This window comes from Polypterus senegalus, chromosome 4 (genome assembly GCF_016835505.1).
Source record: "Polypterus senegalus isolate Bchr_013 chromosome 4, ASM1683550v1, whole genome shotgun sequence".
NCBI classification, from domain to species: domain Eukaryota; kingdom Metazoa; phylum Chordata; class Cladistia; order Polypteriformes; family Polypteridae; genus Polypterus; species Polypterus senegalus.
Window position 1 is genome coordinate 209,415,939 of NC_053157.1, and position 23,890 is coordinate 209,439,828.

Genomic DNA, 23,890 nt, shown 5'->3' on the forward strand with positions numbered 1-23,890 from the left:
AAAATTTGATTTTGGGAAATCTGGCTAGTAGTTCGTCGTACAGAGGCTGCCAACAACTATAAAACCAGACTATATTGTCAGGGCGGCGAGAAAGCACATGGTCTGTGTGTTCCAAAAGCTTTTTCACATAATGCGATTTGCCCGAACAGGAGGGTCCCGAGACTATTTTTGAGAACGGGTGTTGAAGTCTTACATCAAAGCCCTCTTTAGTATCCATAGGGTAGAGATGTGTAATCAGGCAAGAGAACCCTTTTGTTGTACACCACTCTGAATCTCTTTCTGAGTGGGCGATTTTGCAACGCCAGGGTCTTTTTGTTCCTATGAATCTGCGTACCATGAACGGTTATTTCTTTTGTGAGATCGTTTTCTACAAAACTATGCACTAGATCCATTAACGAATATAGGTTTACCTCTTGAGCCGTTTGGTGATTGAGAGTAATACCCTTTACTTTCATGCAGACCTTGCCTTTGAACGCTTTGTACGCAGTACGTTTTTGGACCTCCAGAAACAAATTCTTCAATGTAGTCATCAGGATCTAGTTCGCTGGTGAGTTCGCCTAAATAGTCGCCGAGCGGGTGTGTACTGTCCGGCGATGCTGTGAAGATAATGGAATCTGTATCATGATACAGAATCCTCGGTCCTAAACGATCCAGCAATTGTACAATTCTAGCCGAGCATAGGCCGTGGTGAAAGCGGCGATCACCACATTGACAGGGCGGGTACCACGATCGGTCATCCGCATACCTCCACTGCACCTGAGCGATTTCGCGCTGACAAAGCCAAAATAGGAGACCTGATACATGTCTGAGAACAGGTAATCAAAGAATTCTTGGGTGTGTTTAACAAACGTCGTGGTCAATTGGTTAGGCTTCTGACCGAATTTTCCCCAAAGAGAATTCAGAAATAACTTGGAAATTTGTCTCTTGGCGGGTTGGAGGCTATGTTTTCACGCTCCAATAAGACGCCTTCTTTTAAGAAATAGTCGTCAACATAGCGCCGCCGGCGCTTCGCCCACGCCCAAGATGGCCATCCAGAGGCCTCCTGTTTGCCTTTCAGATGAATTTTGATGTACTCGGAAAATAAATCTGCGGTACTCTGCTCGTAGTGCCATATCTCATGAATTTTAAAACTTTGTACCCTTTATCTAAGGCCTTGAGTATTTCGACACTGCACCAGGTTCCTGTTAAAGACCTTTCCCGATCATTGTGATGGCAAAGGCCGGTGGTTGTCTGGGTTTCTGCACGCACGGCACAAACGAACATCAATTTATTGCAAATTCTTAAAGGGAGGACCGGAAAATACAAATTGCGTGGGCGAGCATGGTGATTTTAATGAGCCCGAGTATTGCTTAAGATCGCCAAACTCCTCAAAAATAAAGGTCGGATGGCCGATCGGGTAGGTTTTGTTTTGTTGACGAGGGGTACAGACTTGTAAAATCGTAATATTGCATTTGCTCGTCACCTTGGACTTTATGGTATAATTTGATCGCGTTGGTGCCCTCCATAAAGGGCATCACGGGATTGATAGGTTCAGGAAACTCAAAGCGTCTTAAGAAATCTTGAAGCTCGCCCTCTTTTTCATGCGCTCCCAAGCGTGTTCCCAAAGCACTTTCACCGTCAGATTAAAGTTTTCCGCAATTTAATGAGTTTATCGTTAAACGCTTTAAACAATTCTGCATAAGACGTCCCGTAAGAGGGTGTTTGGCTTGCGATCGTAGCACTCTGGACATCCGTGATAAAAGCAGCCAGCAAACTCAAAGGCCGTGGGACACCCTGAACTTCGGCGTAACCATCTAGATAAAAGGACCCCATCTTGACTTCACCGTGATTCCGCGCATGTCGAATGTTTATTTTTTCCTTCTCGGAAAGAAACATTAGCCACTGAATAGAAGCATTAGAATAAGCTTTGTGAGTGCTTTTGTAATGGTCAGTAGGAATGATTCCAATTGCATTATCAGGCATGCAGTTTTGTCTGTACATGGACATACAGAGAGAAGCTAGGGTCATACACTGAAAAGGATCAATATTACCGATCCCGATCACTTCATCTCTAAATTTCATACAGGCAGTTCTCAAAATAACCACGTCGTTTCGACAATAGTACGCCATTTCTTGTCTAAAGTTGAAGGTTCCGCTTTTAATAGAGTCGTACCAAGACAAAAACTCCTCTCTTTCCTGGCTCATCATGTGTTGAATGCCGTAATATTTAGGCTCGGGTATGGGCCGATGTAATTTTGATTTTCAGCGGTATTAAAGAAATGGGGAAAGTACCCTTTTTGAGCCTGGAATCCCAGGGCTTTGGGCATACTGCTCAATTTCATAGGTAAGAAGTTCAACGAGTCGATAAATCTCAAGTTGTAATCTTCTTCTATAAAGCACATTAATTTACAACCCTGAGATGTAACAAATGGAGTTTGCCCGCTTTCGATGAGATATTTCATGAGGAAATATCCATCATACCCCTTAGAATTGTGAGCTATGAACGTGTAATCTTTGTATTTCGGACATCGATATCTGTGAAAGAATTTTGCTACGCAGTCCTCGCCGGCCCATCTCCATGATCGACCGTTCCAATGCATGCAGTGGATGTAATTGGGGATGTGTGTACCAGCATCTTGACGGCACTCAAAATCGTAGAACACGTATTTTTCATGGTTTGGTCTTTGCGGTAAGCTTTGAATAAAACACTGATGGTTTTCATCCGACTCTTTTCGACTGCTCTACAAACGCGACAGTGTTTGGGTCGACACTTGTGAGGTTTTGAACCGGCTTTCAAGCTGTATCTCTCGTAACAGAGAACACAGACTTTAAGGACGTCGCATATACTTTCAGACCGACGCGTCTTTTCATTCCATTTCGGGGTTTTGTGGATTTCGAAGCAAACCCCTGATCGACAGAAACGACGACAATCGGGACATCGTAAAGCCTCCTCGTCAACTAATAGACAGTTTGTAGATAAACAGACATCACAGTGTTGTTCGAGCGATGCCGTGGCGGTATAGAATATCCCGTGTAACAGAAATCGCAGACGTAGGAAAACCCCAGAAAACCTTTTAGATTCAAAATACCGTAATAATGATCCTGGTGCAAAAACAGGAACGCCGTCTTTGTTTTTCTAACCTGGGTTGCTTCAAATTTTAATAGAGCGATGGTGTTCGGTTCCCTGTACCAGACGATGATTTTAATACCTAGTAGCCTCTCAAATTTTTCGACATCTGAAAACGTTACTTTCTGATCCGTTGATAAACCGACCCCAACGTGCAGACGGCGGGCCTCTTGTTCACACAATTTCTGATTGTTTCTGAACTTATCGTTTAATACAGCCAGCAAACCCCTGGCAAAACAGCACTGATCATCCCGGTTAAAGGAGTTCCATAGGTGCTTCCGTTTCTTTTGAAGGATTACATCGTTGAATAGGGAACAGGCTTTACGCCTAGCCCGCCGCCACCAGATGGAACCCTGACCACCTGAACGATTAACGCCAGACTGGAATCGGCTAAAATAGTAGCGTGACTCTGGAGAAGTAATTCAATTTGATTAAAAAAGTCTTCAACAGAAAGCAGGCCAGCTGGGGTTAGGGAGAAAACACTGGGGTTGAGAGATTCGGCACGTAATTCTAACTGAACTAGATCCATAGGATTCAAAGTGTTCGTAAAACTGTCTAATATTTGCTGAAGGGTCTCGTGTATATGATTAAAAACTTCGGCGAATGAATCAAGTGTGTAGGCCTCTGAAAAATTGAAGCGGTGTCTAATCTCGATATTGTTAAATTTTGGACGATCCGTTATAGACAAATTATTTAATCGAGAGGTAGAGGGTTGTGGGGAAATTACTGACGGATTCCCCGTGTGCGGTGTAGAGGTTGTGGGGAACTTACTGGCGGCTCTGGAGACGATGGATTCACCGTATGCAGGTAGATGGCTGTGGAGAGTTGGTTTCGAGACTCAAGTTTACCCCGGACGAATTAGTCACTCCTGATCCTGTCTGAGGATGTGGGGAGGAAGTATCCGGCTCTTTTAAGTCGTCAACAGGTGGGTGTTGAAGACTGGCCTTACTAGGTCCCAAGATTCCTGAGGTAGAAGGCTGTGGGGATTCTACATACATGTTTAGGGCAATTGGTTGTTGTGAAGGGCCTGATGACGTTCTGTCCTGAGAAGAGGTATTCTTCAAAAGCTCCAACAGAGCGTTAACTACGGCTATTTCATCAGAATTTAGAACCTGGAGCGATGTATCAATGAGATCAAAATTGTCAATAGGATGTGTCACTGGGGTTGGTGAATGAACAATTTCAGGTGATCGCGGAGGGTAGGTATTTTAGGGGGTTTTATAGAATATTCAAGGTTATCAGACATCTCTTTTAATAGTCTCAGGTTTTCACTGGACGGCCTTTTCCTACCTTTGCGCCCTACAGGATGTTCACGGAAGCTGTCTGTTCCACTGTCGTTGCTGCTGTCACTGCTGTCGCGTTCACGGAAGCTGTCTGTTTCACTGTCGTTGCTGCTGTCACTGCTGTCGCGTTCTTTGCTGCTGCCGCTAGACCCGTTTTCAGGCATGACCTAAATTTAAGCAAAGGTTACAGTTATAAGCACAGAAAATAAAAATTTGCATTCAATGTTATTCTTATCGAAAGAAAAAAAAAGTAAATATAAAACCTATTCTTTAATTTCTGGGTAGAACCTTGGAAAAAGTATACAGATGCAGCAAATGTAAACTCATGTCGGGTACGGAATTGTACCCAGGAGACTCTAATTCTATAAATTGTTCAAATGCCCAGCGAAGAACGTCACCCAACAGAACCAGTCTTTCGCGATGTCTCCGGTCGTGGTCAGGCTGATGGGAATATCGGGGTGAATAACGACTTCTTCGCCGAGATCCTCGCTCAGAATGAGGCGATGTCGGTAAAGTTCCCCACCTGGGGGATGAACGGCGTCTAGAATTAGAAGACGCCGGCGATTGCGCTGGAGAATACCCGCGGCTGCTCTGGCTGGGTGCGGAGAATGCCCTCGGCTGCTCTGAGAGGCTGCTGGAGAATACCCGTGATGCTCGAGGCTGCCCTCGGCTGCTCTGAGAGGCTGCTGGAGAATACCCCCTGATGCTCTGAGAAGTTGTGGTTGGTTCTGGATCCTCCCAGTTTTTGTAGAGTTCTAGAGTGTCTGAACCTTGCAGCAATTGTGTTAAAACACCCGGGAAAGTTGAATCTGAAAATAAAATTATAACCTTCTCAGTTAAAGGACTCTTTACACAAAATCTGCAGATAAGTGTGTTCCCCAAAGTTTCATCCATAAATTGAAAAGGCCACTTACCGTGACTGTACAAATCAGCGTAATCCCTTTGAGAATCTGTTTGGTTTTGTACAGAATTTTCGTCTACAAAACAAAATACACCCCTATTTAAAATAACATTTCCCAATCCCTGCTCTTGCAGCAGCTGAACCAAATGACCAAGCACCAATCCAGACACCCACATACATACACAAGCTGCTCTACACGTGCTCTTGCAGCAGCTGAACCAAATGACCAAGCACCAATCCAGACACCCACATACATACACAAGCTGCTCTACACGTGCTTACGCACGCATGCATGCACGCACGCCCCTCAAACGGTTAATTATCACACAACGTTTTAATATGCATCACCCCTATTCAACCCGATAGGCTTCTTGTAACTACCCGAAGCACTTTAACAAACTGCATGAGCAATCCCTAAACTAAATTGGGTAAATCATTTTCAAAATAATCGGGTCTCAAGGTAATAAAATATAATCTCATAAATACAGAAACACGCTATAATATTCATTTACCCGATGATTCAACAATACTTTTGACACGTCTAAAGCACCTTAGTACGTCTTACATTTCATTTTAGCAACGCCGGGGCTTCGAACGCTAGTAATTACATGCACGCTGCGCGACATGCACGACGGTGCACACACCAGAGTGCGCGTGCGCACACGACCGCTCATAGACCCGTGGTCGTGCGCTCACATGACCGCTCATAGACACTTTGTAAACATTTTATCATTTTAATAAAAAAATCTCACCTTGAATATCGAAATCGATTGGCGAGTCTATCTGTATAAATAATTCTAAAGAAAAAATAAATAAATAAAAATAAAGGAATCAACCGCACGTCTTGAAATAACTTTATTGTATTCCAAGACATTTTCCATTACATCCCAGTAATTATACGCAAATATTCACTCACGCACGTCGTTCATGCGGTTAGTTGAGACACTTTTATAGACTCCTCAAACCATTTCATGAACGGATCAGCCCAGAAGAAACATGTTATAAACAGTTTTATATTGACAAACACATAACGCTTATACATGCACGCGTGCTACCAAGAGCCCTCCGATACGAAGGCTCGCCTAAATGCTAATAAGCATGCCGTGCACGAATTAAACAAGATATATTAAAAAGGTTTTTACCATTTTGCGAATCGACGGTATGAACAGCTCTAAGGATAAAATATAAGAATTCAGCCCTCAGTTTTTAAAGCATATTCATTTAAAGCATATAAGATTCATGAATAGCCTTACCTGGGTGTTCATTGATTGCTGCTGCTGCAGTTTCGTCTGTATGAAGAATAATTAGATTTCATTTAGATGTATTCATTAAAATTATAATATATAATTTTAATAAAATCGTTCTGACAAACCGTGCTGGGAGAAATTCATCTTTCTTGTTCTGAACGATCCGTAGAGAAAATGGGGCTTGGGGTCCGACCGCGGCTTATTTATAGATCCAAGAAGCGGGGTGTTTTACAATGTGCCCCAATCATTTAAATCGGACATCCGTATAAGGACCTTTGTCCAGTGTGGTCCGGAATTCGCCTAATAGATTTGTTTAAACATCTGTATGTATCTCCAAAGCCCCTTTTCACCTTTGCAAAATTTTGATCCGGTCACAAAGTTAATGGTTATCCGGAATTCGCCTAATAGATTTGTTTAAACATCTGTACGTATCTCCGCAAGACCTTTTCACCTTTGCAAAAATTTTGATCCGGTCACAAAGTTAAGGGTTATCCGGAATTTGATTAATAGATTCCGTTGTAACTCGTAGATTTGATTAAACAGACGCATTCTGTTTTGCTCGAGGTTAAAGGGCGTCAGCGGCCTGACCCCTGTCCTAAGAGCGTAAGGGTGATTCGATACCGAATCACCAGCGACCCCTATCAACTCAGACGGCCGGATGTGGGGTGAGGTGTTGTGAGGTGGGGTTAGGTTTGGAGGTGAGGGTGAGGGCTTTGGAAAAACCTGTTTTGACAAAGAGTTTTTAAAGTTCCTTTCTCTAGCCCGAGATATCCGCTCTGATTAAGCCATTCAAACTTTTAGAAAAACTATCCAGATTTCTTCATGAGGGGAGGATTAACAGGGGTAGAAAAAGGGTTGTTTTAGATCGATTTAAATACAAATTATAAATATATTAATTCATTTAGCATTTAGACGTCTCCAACGTGAATTATAAGGGAACTGCTGCATCTTATTTAACTGTGTGATTTTTAAAGGTCTTATAGCGAACTAGTTATCTCGGTTTTACACGTTATCATGAAAGCCTTTAACTTTTAAAGACCCATGCGTCTTGGGAATGGAAGAACGGGGCTTACGCTCAGCTGTTGACAAGCCTGCGCGCCTGGACTGAATCAGCGCGGAGCTGTCAGGGGAGGAGGTGAACTTACACACAGCTCCACCCATATGGCATGCACTGACGGCTCTAACTGCGCTCCGGACTCAGTGTGAACAGAGAGAAAGATCCTTTCTGTGTGCTTTGGGAATGACCAGCTCGCGGATGCGCGCAGGGACTGCTAAAAGCCAGGCTGCGCAGAGGGTGCCGGGCAGCTTGTATTTCAACGTGCTTTGAACTACAAGCACACGCCTGCGGGCTACTAAAAGCTAGACTGCTTGTCTTTCTGTGCGCTGCTGAATGCTTTTAAACTCAGAGCCTGTCTGTGAAAGGATTTTCACGGAGATGGGAAGGAAAAGGCTGTTTTGTCTTAGATAAAATACAAGGGAGTTTACAAATGATATAGCAACGATTAGATAGATAGATATTTTTAAAATAATTGTTACATAGATACAGGGATTCTTACCTAAAGCAATATTGGCAGGAACGGCGACAAGTTAGATCGGTCCGAACGGAGCCTGTATGTGTATGTCCCAGGAAGAAGGGGACCAGACATCATGCGCTGCAGTGAGGCTTAGGCAGGCCATTCAGTCTGGGTATGGATAGGAACATGCCTGAACTTGTCCAGGGACCGGCTGCAGCATGCCTGAACCTGTCTTTGGAAGAGGGGTGGGGGGCTGGGAAGTGGTGGGGGTGGTGATGGGTTCAAGGGGGGCCTAGGCAGCCCTTGGGCATGTCTGAACTTGCCCTAGTGCGATGGGGCAATGCAGGTGGCCAAGCAGGGGCGGGGTGGTGGGGGTTCAAGGAGGGTGGGGGCATCCATCAAATTGCCCTTGACAGCTTCCTGGGAAAACAGATGGCTGGGCTAAAGGTCAACAAACAACAGGTGGTTGGGGGAGGGGACTTCCTGTCATTAATCAACAGGGGCCCGGATCAAGGTCATCCAAGGTCAACAAAACATCCGGGGGTGTGGGAGGGGACTTCCTGAAAGGTCAACAAAGGTCAACTAACAACAGATGGTGGGTGGGGCGGACTTCCGGTCTTCGATTAAAAGGGGGCGTGGTTTAATCTCATCAATCAAACTCGGATTAAATTTTGACAGAAGCCGCCTGACATTATACTACTCCTGTGTCCTTCCACTGGAGAAAGATCTCAAGGTCATATTGTATGATTATGATCTTCTCTCCAAGGATGAAAAGATTGGGGAGACTGTGATAGACCTGGAGAACCGCTTCTTGTCCAAGTATGGTGCTCGCTGTGGACTGCCACTAACCTACTGCCTGTGAGTGTCTCATGCAATGAATAAAATTAATTTTGCTCATCAGTCTGGTTAGACTAGCTGCTGCACTGGTGATTTTTCAGTGTCTTGTCTTTTCCCGATACAGTATTTTTTTCATGAGCTCTCTATGGTACTACCTGACTAGCAGATCTTGAGAAATTTAAATGAGTATTTTTATTTATTGGGAAGATTTACACATTTAAAGACTATACTTCTTTTAATTATATATCTATCTTATGTAGGTGTGCATTATTTATTTTTGTATAATTTTAAGAATATTTTTGTTAGTTTTTTCTTTTCTTTTTGATATTTCTTTGACATCTTGTAAAGCACTTTAAGGTACATCTTTTGTATAAAATTTGCTATAGAAAGAAATATTTTGGTCATTGATTGTCAGAGAGGGAAAGGATGCTATGCTCATTCTGGTCCATTGAAGCTATAAAGTATTAGAACATTAGAACAAGCTTGTTGGGCCAAGAAGGTTGTCCATTACCTAGATTTAAAAATCCCCAAAGTCCTACTCTCCACTACGCTTGGCAGTTTCTTCCATGTATCTATGGCTGTTTTTAAAGGCACTTTATAATAGATTGAACATTACACTAGAACATTTTGATGAGAAGAGGCCATTCAACCTAAAAGACAGCTGGCTAATCCTATCCACCTAATTCCTCCAAAATAATGGAGAGTGTAGATTTGAAAGTTCCTAAAGTCCTGCTGTCCACCATACTACTTGGAAATGTAATTTCTGTGTCTATGGTTATTTTAAAAAGACACTGTATAATATATTGAACATCCGAAAACAGAACAGACCATTCAGCCCAACAATGCATGATAATCCTATCCACCTAATTCCTCCAAAATAACATCAAGTCGAGATTAGAAGGTCCCTATTGTTTTACACTCCACCACACATCACACTACTTGATAATTTATTCAAGTTGTCTATGGGTTTTTGTGAAAGACATATAATAGATGGAACATTAGGAAGATTTTGTATGAGAGCAGCTCATTCATCCTAACAAAATTGCCCATCCTTCTTATCTGGATTGCCAAAAATAATATTGAATTTTGAATGTCCCTAAAGTCCTGCTTTCCACCAATATACTTGGTAATTTATTCCATGTGTCTATGGTTCTTTGTGTGAAGGTCACATTTGTGCAAGATCTGCCTTTAACAAGTGTCCAGTCATGTCCCCGTGTTCTTAAGTTTAAGTTCAAAGTTTATTGTCATGTGCACAGTAAGGAAACATATTTTCCTGTACAATGAAATTCTTTCTTTGCTGTCCACACCAAATGACAAACCCAACATATAAAGATAAACATAAATAATAAGTAGTATCTTAGTATAAGTATCTTAGTATTGCATGCTAGTTATAGAGTTCTCTCTGACACCTCTTACACTATTTGTTGACATATAGTCGATTGGTCCATAAATATTATTTTGGTCTCTTTATTATTATTTTTTTTTTGAGCAGCAGAGATTGGTAATCACAGCAATCTCTTTCCCAGATCTTTCCAGCTTTTAGGTCATGCAGAAACATGACTCACTTTTGTATTCAGTGGGAAAGGGTCAGACAGGTTGCGAAGTGTCTTGCGATGGGTTGCCGCAGGCAGTTTAAGTAATTGACATTGCCCTGCTATGACTATCAGCAGCGATTCTCCATGGGGGATCATCCTACCAATCTGACTGTCGTCATTGACGGGGTCTCGAAGACACTAACAAAAAATGTTTAAGAAACACTGGTCTAAAGTATTGGCAAGTAAAACCAATACTTTTTTTGTTATGATTTCTAGTAAAAGATTTTCTATAGGCATTTCCACTTTCAACAGACCAAATACAGAAGATGGCTGCAGACTCTGCAAAAATGACTCCAAAATTATTTAATGACTCCAAATGATCAGAAACAAAATGTTGCAGAAGGAAAAAAACAGAAAATGTTTAAATTTGAGTTCAGGTTTCACCATATTCTGATGTGAATTCATATGTTGTAGCTTCCACTGTTTTTATCTATTTTTTTTCCCCCCCTCACAGGTCGGGAGTGAACCAATGGCGAGATCAGCTAAAACCATCTCAGCTCCTGCACCGATTTTGTGAAAGGTGGAACTTCAAGCTTCCTGTGTACAAGGACGATCGGATAATATTCCGTGGCCATGAGTTCACATTGGCAGATCTGGGTGATTATTTATATAACTCTGTACAAGTTACTTTCTGCACACAATGATCTGCTTTCAAGATAGGCTAAAGCTCCCCACAAGAAAATAGTACATCCATGGTTAGAAAATTGTCAAATGAATGGTTTCATTCAACAGCAGTGAACAAAAATGGCCACACACTAAAACACATTTGTGTTGTTTCTTTCATGACATACATTTTCTATTTCTTCGTTCTTTACTCAGAAATAACTGCACAATGTACCTTTAATATTATGTTCTACTCAGGCTGTCAAAAGTGAATTATTGAAGTTTTCCAAAGGTTCTTCTGTATGTGTTTAGCAATTAGCTGATTACTTGCACAGGCATGCGATGTTATGATTAGTACTTGTACTTCATTTTTTCTGTGTCTTCTTTGGCTTTTAAGTGTTACTAGAGGAATTCAAATTCAACATTTGTTTTTTTCATGTTGAGTCAGTTTTAAAGTCATAAAATTATTTTTGTGTCATTTTCAACACCATTTTTAGACTGCACTGCTGTCATACAGTACAGTGACCTGTTCTTAGGTGGCATTGTCTCAGAGATTGTGACCTGTGACAAACTAATGTGACAGTATAATTGTCAGCGCAATGCACTTCATGGCCATGTGAGGCTACAGATAAACCAGAGAGTTAGCAAATGTGTTTCTTTGATGGACTTTAATGTTCTGATCTTGGGCTTTGACTGTTCACAATGAATTGTGTTTCTATTTATTCTTGAGTTAATCATGGGACAGATCTCTGGTTTAGCCTTTTGGCTTTGTTTAATCTTCTGGTCCTACCTGCATGCTGGTTCCCTCTAGATAGGACACATTATATATTTTATTAATTTGCTGTAATCATAAAATAACTATGATTGAAAATTTCTTTTGCTTATCATTGTGAACACTTAAAATCAAAAATAAACACAGTGAAAATATCAAGGTTGTGTAACCACTGATTGTTCTTAATTATTATACCACTGGTCCTCATATTTACTAATACGTGTTTGATTGATCAAACAATAAATTAATGTAACTGTAGTCAAAAGCTTGTATAAACAGTAATACAAAGTCAACACTGCCAGAACTCTTTTGGGGAAAGAAAACAAAAGGCAGTGCAAATATTCCTCTTGGAAAAGTTATGTTTTCTGAATAAGCATGTGATAAATGGAGGAAGAATTGTAGCATCAAGTCAGTGTTGAAAAAAGAACTTACCACAGACTTCCCTCATGCATGTAACCAAAATGAAAGAATTGATTCATCTTAGTTTGTGAGTTGAGTCCAAGTTTTTAAGGAATCTGGTAGTGCCATCCATTGCTTCGAACATGACAACAGAATATTCCAGAATGATTAAGAAGGCCACAGAAATGTCTAAAATAAATTTGAATTTCCCTTGGCTTAAACATCAAGGGTGAGTGCCAATTGGGGTAATCATAGTTAAAGTCAAGCAGTCAAAAAAGAAACAAATATGCGATAGAATTATGCTGTAGAGCCAACACATGCAGCTCACAGAAGGGTTTGAATGTGAGTCAACTGGACAGCCAAGCTAAAGAAAACTGTCAGCAACACTGGCAGGAACTAAATCTTGCCTTTTGGCAAGGAAGAACATTCGGTACCAAGTTCTGGAAAGCAGTTTTTCAATGTTCAGAAAGAGGGAAGTCCAGGACAGTTATGACAAGCATTTTATTGTCACCTGGTCAGGTTTACAGTGCCAACATGCCTATCCTTGCAAGTATTTCCAGAAGCTCCTAGACTAGTCAAGGGATATAATCCTCCAGCATGCCCTTTGTTTGGCATACTAGACTATACTCAAATGAGCAGGATTGTCAACATCCTAATGTGGGGAACCTAGATAGCAATTGAGGGGCCCTGCTGAACAGCCCTACCTTAAATTGGGCAACCACAAAAATACTTGACACAGTCATTGTAATTTTCCTACTGAGTTTCCTGCAGTATGTCTTTGGGTGTGAAAATAATTTAGATTAAAGTAACATGGTAACACTTCTGAGGACACTGGTAAGCCGATTAAACAAATCTTCAGCCATAGCAGGCAAAAATGACACCTTCAGGTACCTAGATATATATATATATAATATTTATATATATATATATATATATATATATATATATATATATATATATATATAAATCTCCGGTTTGCATGTTTGTTCTTATCCTGCACTTGACATTTCACTCCAAATACCATGCTTTTCCTAGGCTGTGGAAAAAGTACACATTTCCCAGTGGAGCTGGCATTTGCAATGACATTAAGAACAGTCTCACGACAAACCCTGAAAAGATTAAAAAGTTTACTGAAAGATGAAAGTTTCAGTCATGGCCAGTTTTATGTAGCTGCCGGACACATCTGTTTTGCAGTTTTAAAAATGTGTTGCCTTATATTTGAAATGTTGTCCGCTACTCTTTGAGTGACTGAGCTGTGCAATTGTATTACTTTTATGGAGGCAGATGTAAAGGAAATGGTTATTATCTTCACATTCAGGCACTTATTTTATAAAATTGGTCAGAATTTCCTCCTACATTTCATTAAGCACATCTCTAATTATTTTCTGACTACATTTACTGTTCACTGTATGACCTAAACTAAGATATTTGGTGTATGTACTACAGAAGAAAATAATCTTACATAAGTAAAGGATGTCCTGCAGCTTCTTGAAACAGTATATTGTATGCTTAAGTTTGAACTGAGCAGAAGGTAATTCTGTAATTCTGCATTTTCTTCTCAGAAGATTCAAAGCCCTCAAATCCCCACCTTGGACCAGCATGTGAATGCTTAGCACTGTATGTTCTACGTAGACAGGGGCTGGTTCCTGAGCATGTGGAGACAAGACCTCTGTACAGCCCACTGCAGCCAGACATTGAACAGGTGAGGCTGTGCAAAGCACCCATTGATGGCTTATGAAAAAACTATGCAGGAGTACACCTGATCTAAGACTTGCATGTGTATTATTAATGTTGTCACCACAGGGAAAACTTCAGCTATGGGTGGACCTGTTTCCAAAGTCACTGGGCCCGCCAGGACCTCCTTTCAACATAACGCCTCGCAAAGCAAAACGGTAAGTCCTTGGTTAAAATCAAGAAATGGTAAGGTAAATAGACCACAGCAACAAGAGAAGGTCTAACATCACTGTTTCCTTTTTTTTATCAATCCTCTTTTTATAAAAATGCAAATTGCATAAATAAAGTAATTGTTTTTAGATGCAGGTATGGAACTCTGTGTTTTGTGAATCACAGTTGGAGAGCTGGAAAAAACGTTTTAAATAAAAAAAGTGTTATAACTTATTGTATTTAAAAAAATAAATGTGATCCTACATCTTTTACTGTATACTGTATTCTTGCACCCATTGAAGCAGTCACTTAATATATTGTTTAACATACTCCAGGTATGTTAGTTTGATTTAATGAATAAAAGAATATTTTCACTCAAAGGTTGCATCAGCATTCAGTAGCTATTAGTTCTATTCTTGCAGAACTGAAATAATTTTTTCCAGCAACATAGCCAACATTTTGACATGGCCAGGCCATTCCATTCAACTTAGGCTGCCAGCTTCTGTTCGTTCCAAGCTACAGTAGGTGGAACAGCAGATAATCTACAATCAGCTGAATCTTTACAGTGGGACTTGGATAGCACACAGAGTTGGGCAGATTTGTGGCAGATGAAATTTAATGTCAGTAAATGAAAGTATTATTTATAGGAAGTAAAAATGTTAGGTTTGAATACACAATGCGAGGTCTGAAAATCAAAAGTTCTGCTTTTGAGAAGGACCTACTAGTGATGGACTCATCACTTTCAACTTCCAGGCAGTGTTCAGCAGCCATTAAGAATGCTAACAGAATGTTACTTTATGTATCGCCCTGATGTGTAGAGTACAAGTCCAAGGAGGTTATGCTCAAGCTTTATAAAACACATGTTGAGGCCTCATTTGGATTACTGTGGGCCGTTTTGGTCTTCAGACTGCAAAAAGGATACAGCAGCACTAGAAAAAGTCCAGAGAAGAGTGACCAGGCTGAATCCAGGGGTAAAGGAGATGAATTATTAGGAAAGATTAAAAGAGCTGAGCCTGGTCTGTAATAGAAATAAAATCCTGCAGCAATTCTTTATATTCCTTACTTTGTACAGTAAATACAACTTAGCGCCAATATACTAATAACCCAATTGGGCTTCATTCACTTAGAATATGGAACCAATGTAGGAAGCACTTCAAGTTAAAGAAGCTTTTTTCTGTGGCACCTCTGCATGATAACCACCTTTTTCCACCCTCTCAAACGTATGCAGGTTTTAATGTCTGGAAAACATTTGGGATTAAATCACTTAGAGACCTGTACATAGACAACGTCAACAATTACACTCCAAATTTCTCTTTCCAGTAACACATTTCTTTCACTACCTTCAAATTAGAAACTTTGTTAAACAAAACCTGCCCAACTTTCCTCACGCCTGGACAAACTTGTTAAGAAGGCAGGCTCCATTGTAGGATTAAAGTTGGACAGTTTAACATCTGTGGCAGAGCGACGGGCACTAAGCAAATTCCTGTCAATCATGAATAATCCACTGCATCCACTGAACAGTGTCATCTCCAGGCAGAGGAGTAGCTTCAGTGACAGACTTTTGTCACTGTCCTGCTCCACTGACAGACTGAGGATATCGTTCCTCCCCCACACTATGCGACTCTTCAATTCCACCCGGGGGAGTAAATGTGAACATTAATTTTATTTTAATTTTTTCATTTTATTACTATTTAATTTAATATTGTTTCTTTGTATCAGTATACTGCTGCTGGATTATGTGAATTTCCCCTTGTGATTAATAAAGTATCTATCTATCTATCTATCTATCTATCTATCTATCTATCTATCTATCTATCTATCTATCTATCTATCTATCTATCTATCTATCTATCTATCTATCTATCTACTTCTACTCCGGAAAAAATATTGACCAGTCTTGAGGACTCAGACAGCATTTCTGCAATATATAAAAACATTTTAAAGTCCTTCCCTTTCAAAGATTCCAGAGTATATTGGGAAAAGGATCTCTCACTGAACTTTTCAGATCAGGAATGGAAGGCAGCAATGCACAGAATTCACTTGAGCTCCATAAACGCAAAGCATACAATCATTCAACTTGAAATCATCTATCGAGCACATCTATCTCATTTAAAATTGTCAAAAAAGTTTCCAGAGCAAGATCCAACCATGCACACATTGCAATCAAGTTCCAGCCACATTGGGTCATATGTTTTGGAGATGCACCATATTAATAAGCCTGGGTGTCACACTTCCTCCTAATCCACTAATAGCTGTGCTTGGTGTACTTCCAGATGGGCTTAAAGTGGAGAAGGACAAACAAACTGGAATTGCCTTTACTACATTATTGGCATGTAGTCTTATCTTGCTCAACTGGAAGAATCCTAACTCACCTCTTTTCAGTCAGTGGGTAACCGATGTTATATACCACTTGAAATTGGACAAAAATAAATACTCACTTAGATCTGTGAAAAACTTTTTTAAAAAATTGGCAGGATATAATTAATAACATTTTAGAATAAGCATTTAAATTGAGTAAGTGGATTCTCGTCCCCTTTATATTGTATTTATTTACTTACTTATTTTTTCTACTATTAAAGTTTCACTATGTTGGCCCAGCTCTCTTTCTCATGGGTGAGGGTTGACTTGACTTGAACCTAGTCTTGTAAAATTTGACTTGCTTTTGTGGACTCTTGTTTGATTTTAATAAATTCAATAAAATGACTTAAAAAAGAGCTGAGCTTTTCTGGTTTAAGCAAAAGAAGATTAAGAGGGGACATGATTGAAGTGTTAAAATTATGAATGGAATTAGTACAGTGGAACAAGATTGTGACTTTAAAATAAATTCAACAAGAACACAGGGGCACAGTTGGAAACGTGTTTAGGGTAACTTTTGCACAAATGTTAGAATGTATTTTACACAGAGAACCACAGGGAATATTTTGCCAAGTAGTGCGGTAGATAGTAGAACTTTAGAGACTATCAAAATTCGACTTGATGTTATTTTGGAGGAATTAGGTGGAGAGGACAGGCGAGCTAAGTTGGACTGAATGGCCTGTTCTCATCAAAATGTTGTAATGTCTAAAATAATGTGTAGTTGATTCCACTTTTCACAGCATTACCAAGTAAATTGTTTGATTTTCCCAGACATGTTTTAAAATGCTGTACATTTTTATCTTGATGTGCTTCTACCTTTGCTTCTGTGTCCTTGTTAAATAAAGTATGTTACAATGAGCTGAAACCCAAACGTATTTATTCCCTTTGTCATGTATAACTACAGTATATCATGATAAATTTAATCTCAGCTTTGTTACAGACACAATAGAATCTATATAAAAGTAACAGTTCATAGCAATCACCTGTTGTCTATACTAGACACTCTTTTCTTAACAAGCTTGTCATACCTGCTCTAATTTTACATTTCTTTTCTCATCTTTACTTGACAATAACAATTCTTGCATTCATTATTGCTGTAGGAAAACAACATGTTCCAGTAGTTAGCTTTGTTGTTTCATGGATCCAGCATCCTGGATTCAAGTCCAGTGCTTGGTTACTGCCAGTGTCGAGTTAACGTTTGATCTATTTGTCAATGTGAGTGTTTCTCTGGGTACTCCTAGTTTTCCGCCTTCATCCCAAAATGTGTCTGTGCTTTTATGTGTTTATGTGATTAATTTGAAATTCTTAACTGGCCCTATGTGAGCATGAGACTGTGTATCAGTGGGTTTTCTGATGGACTGGCCTCCTGTCCAAAGATGGTTTCTACTTTGCTGATCATTCTGCTTGGATTGTGTTCAGATGAGCAGTGCATAAAATATAGTGTCATGCTTGGGTCACAGATTTGCTCAGAAGCACAGGAGGTTGTTGAGACATGAACTTTATTCAGACACTGCAAACGAACACTTGTCTCTTTTTCAAAAGTTTAAACTCCATGACAAGACAGAGATGACAGTTCCGTCAGGAGCAGAGAATGTCAGAGAGAGAGAGAGAGATACTGACAGGTGCTGAACAAGCTTTTAAGTATGCAGAGTACCGCGCGAGAGGTTTATCACGTGACAGAGTGTAAATAAGGTAAAGAGCAATGTGAAGGTAGTCTGTCAATGTTTTTCATGGGTTTTACAGGAACGTCTGTACTCTCTGGGGGAGTGATCAGCCCCCCCAACTCACAATAGAAATGAGCTTGAGGCCTTTATAAGACCCACAAACCAGGCTAGAACCTTCAGTAGTCTGATGAAAAATAGGCCTCACCCATGGCAACCTGCTCAAACAGGCAGACGCGCTTGCTTTAAAAATAAATATTAAATGTCCCAAAATATATCACAAATGCTCCTCAAGGGAGCTGAATTATCAAACAACTAGTCTGAAAGACAAGTCAAATACAGAATCGTTATAAAGATAGAAATGAGTTTGAATTTAATAATAGAAAAATATAGTAATTCTAGCAACAAAAAAAAAAAAAACTATACAGTGTTTACCTAAAAAAGTCAACCCACAACAAACTGGTCCAAATTAGTAACAATCAAAAAAACAACGGCAGAAGCAAAACGCCCACAATCCAAAAAAATGACCTACAATAACTCTTTGAATGTCAACGGACCACTGAAGGACCTACTTCCCATTCTCAAGGCAGCGATGTGAGGTAGGTCCCAGCTCTTTGGATTTGACCTGCAAAACTCACAGAATGAAACAAATATATTCATGTAATATTTAAATGCTGAATAATTAATGAACAACTAAATATTAACAAAAAACATGAAATTAAATAAATTTTAAAAAATCTAAACTATGAACATAACATAAAAATTCAAATAATGCTTTCAAAACCACTAAACTAACAAATAATAAACTTGAGGCAGGGCTACAGCCCTCACTAAACCATAACAGATAGGCACCAGACTGAGGAAGAGGATGTTACCTTTCATTATTTTGTCAGAAACTTTTCTGAATGAATGAAATACAATCAATTAGCTAAAAAGTTACGGGTTTCTTTTTCTGTTTTCTTAATGCTCCAGACTTTTCCTTCGCTGCATCATTTGGAACACCAATGACGTTATTCTGGATGATGTCAGCATTACTGGAGAGAAGATGAGTGATATTTATGTGAAAGGGTAAGTGAAACCTGAGGAGCCTTGGTGTGGTTTGTAATGACAATGTCATGAGGTTTGCAGAAGTACTAGATTGACACTACAAAAAATTGGCAGTGCAGTACACAGTAATTAATGGAAATGTTGAGAACCTATTCCTGCTGTGTTGAAACAGAATAATACAAAGGGTGTTTCTTGTGGGGACTCTTTTTAAAATGCTTAGTCAAATTGGTTAATAATGAATGGGACTTATTGCCCACTTTTCAGTTACTATCCATCAGCCTCTTATCACGGTGTGTCATGATGAAGGTAATTCCAACATTGGTATGGCCTTTCTCCCACACCCTATTTGTGTTTATTAAACCAGTTTGTTTTATAGTGAGTTCTGGTAAGTGTATTACCCATGTGCTTGCTGTACTTGATCAACAGCTGGGTATTCGGCTATGAGGAGAACAAGCAGAAGACAGATGTCCATTACCGCTCTCTGGGAGGAGAGGGAAATTTCAACTGGAGGTTTGTCTTTCCCTTTGACTACCTTCCAGCTGAGCAAGTCTGCATCGTCAATAAAAAGGTATTTGTTTTTGTTTTCTTTTTCTTATTTTTTGTTTTTTTGCTAGTGAGATCTGTAAAAATGAAATTGGTAGCCTAATTGGTGACACTATAGTCACACTCTTTTCCTGCCATTTGTCACTTTCTTATAGGAACACTTTTGGAGCTTAGACAAAGCAGAAACAAAAATATCCCCAAAACTCGTAGTCCAAATCTGGGACAATGACAAGTTCTCATTTGATGATTATCTGGGTAAGAAATGACTTCGCTCTCATAGTTGAGCTGATTATTTCTTATTTAAGTTTGTATGTTTTTTTATATCCTTCAAAAAGTTAGATTAGAAATACTTATAACAGATTAGCTGTATTGAAAACATATGCTTTAAAAAATTATTTCCTGTATGGCCTTGTAGCCTTAGAACCTCTGCTTCTTATGGGATACACATTAGACATTAATTAAATTGATGAACCAAGGTACTGTATTTTACTTCATTTACTTTTACTTGTTTTTTTTCTTTGAAACATTATACTCTAAATGAGCATTTTTCAGAAAACAAAATGTTAATATGACGTTATGGGTATGGGATAGTGCTGGGGATAGGGTTTAGGCAAAATAATAGTGGCAGTTTAGAGTTGGAAGGTTTGGTTATCCGATATTGTTCCAAGACTATCTTTGGTGTTCTAAGTGGTGGTGTAGCGTGGCCCTATGGAAATTAGGTAAATAGGTCTGCTCCAGGCCACGTAGAGGCTATCTTGAAGTTTAAGAAGAAATATTGAAGAACATCAATTTAAAAAAACATTAGCTCCTACTCTCTTAACATCTTCAACTCTTCCACACCTTGAGTATTGATCAAATGAGGCCTACATTATTGTGAAGGCCCAGGCAGGCTCCACTTGAACCAGAACCATTGATACTCAAGGATGAGCTGCAGGAGAGTAAGGACACATGCAGTCAAGAGGTAAGTGTGCAGGTGCTTTTATTTCCAAGCGAACAAACAAGGGTTCAAATTCCCAATTTGAAAAAATAGTGCAGTGCATGTTTCCAAACAAATAAATAAAAAATCCAAGATAAAAATCAAGTGCAAAGTTGTAGAGGTTAACATCTCATAAGGAGGCAATAAATATTCAAATAAAATTAGGTTAAACATCCAAGCAGTCATCCTTGTCATAAAACAACCACAAGCTTCCATGTTTCTTCCAAATACCGGTTCCCTCAGCTGGAGAAGATACCCACTGACCGGTGCAATCAACCATTAAATCCTAGGCTCGGATCTAACCAAGTCTGTCAGCATATATGGTATGCCACACTGAGCCACTCAAGCTTCCCCCACTGCTAGTCCATCGGCATCTACTCCTCCAAGTAAATATGCAGGAGCACTAGCCTCACACACATCTCCTGGGCTTTCACTCCCGATCATCTGCCTCCACTCCATACATCACAAGCTCTATCCCTACTTCTGATTTCACTCTAATCTTCTCTCTTTTAACCTCCGTCACCCTTCTCTCATTGAGATTCCCCTTCTTTTATTGCACCCTTACTTTAAATTACTGTGGGATACAGGTGTGGCAATCATGACTCTGGAGCTACAGGTAAACCCTACATGTGCACATGTGAATGCGAGATCACCTTTTCCCACATCTGCTCCCAGATCCACTCCACCATGCTGTCTACACCCCACCCAAAAACTTGAACATGTGGTTTATTTATTCATTTGAAATGCACACGCCACAGTCCCACTATATCACATTTGCACATTTTACATATTTGGGATTCCTAGTAATGACATGTGGTCAATTAGATTTTAATTTGATTGAATTCTAATATTTTCATTTGTCCTTCCAATACTGAGTCTACTTAATCCAACTCAGGATCATAGGATTTGGAGCCTGTCCCCGCAGCATCAATTGTAAGTTAGGAACACACTATGGATGGTTTGTCATCACACACCCTTAAACCGGGCCAAGGCAGAGCTCCCAGTAAATATAACACACATATCATTATGATTAAGGAGGAAAACCAGTGTACCCAGAGAAAACCCCACACAGACACTGCCCAGGCAGGCATGTGAACCACAGAGTTATCAGCTGTGAGACCAGTCTAATATTATGAAATCTAAAAGTCTTGTGGCTTTTATTCAGATATAGCTCTCTTGTGGTCCTCGCAGCCTGCACATTTCAGATCTACTAGTTTTATGTCATCAAACCAGAAATGGCTGTACTTTAAACTCATCCTACATAAAACATATGGGATCTCAAAGGGAATGGAATAGCCTTTCTTGTGTGGATGTTGTAGGATCCTAAAAGATCTGAGTTCAATGGCCTTATGAAGATTGTTAAGGTCTTTGGGCTTCACTTCTGACAATTTAATTTGTTAATATATTGAAGCCCCATGATTAAATGAAAAATTGAGTATAACTTTAGGGCCTCTCACAAGCCTTGAAAACGACATTGTCATCTATTCCTGTAACATCTAGGATGGTCTGTACTTCATCATAAAGAGTATATTTAAATAAGGTAAATCAATAACATTGCCGAAGATCATACAATGTTATCTTCAACATTAAAATGAGTGTTCTCATGGTTGCCATATCTTACACTCCTATACTGTCGTTTTTTTCTTTTATTTTTTCCATATATTTATGCAGTAATCTTTAATATTACTGAGTAATCTTTTCTGTAAACTTTGCCTGCAGTAACTTTGTTAAATAAAATAAGGAGACACAAACACCTCATACATCCTATTTTCATATACCAATTTGTGCAGGTTCTATAGAAATGGATCTGAACAAAATGGTTCGGCCATCAAAGACTCCAGAGAAGTGCACGCTGACCATGCTGGAGCAGTTGCAGGACCCAAAGAAGCTTGTTTCCCTTTTTGAACAGAAGACTATGAGAGGATGGTGGCCTTGTGTTGGAGAGGCGAATGGAGAAAAAATAATTGCTGTAAGCACTATGATTGGGGTTCCATTTTCTTTTTTTAAAAATTAAACTGATGTTTATTATAAATCATAACAGATGACTATCATTGCTACTATTTCCTTATACTGACTTTGATGAAGATGAAGTTTACCAACATTCGTGAACAATCAGATATTTTCACTTTTATGTCTCATGTTAAGGGTGTTTTCCTCTCCTGTGGATACTTTGGTCATTCATTACAAACTTATTAGAATGACCTAATAAAAAAAAAACAAATAGTGTGGAATCTAAATTATTATAAAGGAGGAGAGTCGATTGTTCTACTTGGCTCTCTGGTGTAAGATTAAGATATGGTGGAATTAACTTTAGTGATATTTAATGTGGTGCTAACTTTCCTACTTGTGCTTACCCAGCATCCTTCCCTAATGGTCAATGATTAATACCTTTTTGTCATCTGACCCAGCCTGAGCTGTTACAGATTTCATGTCTTCATTCCTCTGTGGTCAAGTGTTTGCATTTCTCACAGAAAGAGAACCCGCCTTTTAGCTATCTGTATTTACCGTTTGGCGGGAACTGCAAGAAGTGTTAACATACATATGACTGTGAAACTGAAACCTAAGTAGTTGATAGAATCAGCTCATATTCGTCCTCTTGTGATTGATAATAAATGCTTGCTCATTATTATTATTATTATATTTTTTTTAAGAAATCAAGTCAAACTTATACAACAAATGGCTTTATAGTCAACCTAGAAAAAAGAATAAAACAAAAAAATAAAATCGGAAAGTTATAAAAGAAACCAGGAACAGAAAACAGACAAAAAGTCTAACAAAACAGAATTCAACTCCCACCCAAGAGAAAGAGAAGAGCGCAAACAGCATACTCAAAAATAGTTCGGGAAAAAAAGGAAAAAAGCAAAAATGTTGTTTTCCCCTGATATGAGTTCTTGTTCTAAAATGTTATTAATTAACTCTTGCCATATTTTTAAAAAGTTTGAACAGATCCTAAAGAAAGAAATAGTTTTTTTAATTATAATTTTTTTTAATTGTATAGACAATCGATTACCCACTGACTTATACAATACAATAAAATACAATTTATTTTTGTATAGCAGAAAATCACCCAAGAAGTGCCGCAATGGGCTTTAACGGGCCCTGCCTTTTCACTGCCACCCGAGCCTTGACTCTCTAAGAAGACAAGGAAAAACTCCCAAAAAAAAAAC

At 39.3% G+C, this 23,890-nt stretch overlaps 1 protein-coding gene across 5 annotated transcripts in view; it reads left to right on the forward strand.

Moving 5' to 3' along the window:
- The window catches only part of dysf (dysferlin, limb girdle muscular dystrophy 2B (autosomal recessive)), a 362,566-nt gene that overhangs the window by 313,938 nt on the left and 24,738 nt on the right, over window positions 1-23,890 (forward strand). For all 5 annotated transcript variants that reach the window (XM_039751919.1, XM_039751924.1, XM_039751920.1 and 2 more), the window contains 8 exons: window positions 8,752-8,909; window positions 10,938-11,080; window positions 13,820-13,959; window positions 14,061-14,149; window positions 19,130-19,225; window positions 19,631-19,772; window positions 19,903-20,002; window positions 22,514-22,692. In XM_039751919.1, coding sequence (XP_039607853.1) covers window positions 8,752-8,909; window positions 10,938-11,080; window positions 13,820-13,959; window positions 14,061-14,149; window positions 19,130-19,225; window positions 19,631-19,772; window positions 19,903-20,002; window positions 22,514-22,692 — 1,047 coding nt within the window. The remainder of the gene's footprint in view (window positions 1-8,751; window positions 8,910-10,937; window positions 11,081-13,819; window positions 13,960-14,060; window positions 14,150-19,129; window positions 19,226-19,630; window positions 19,773-19,902; window positions 20,003-22,513; window positions 22,693-23,890) is intronic.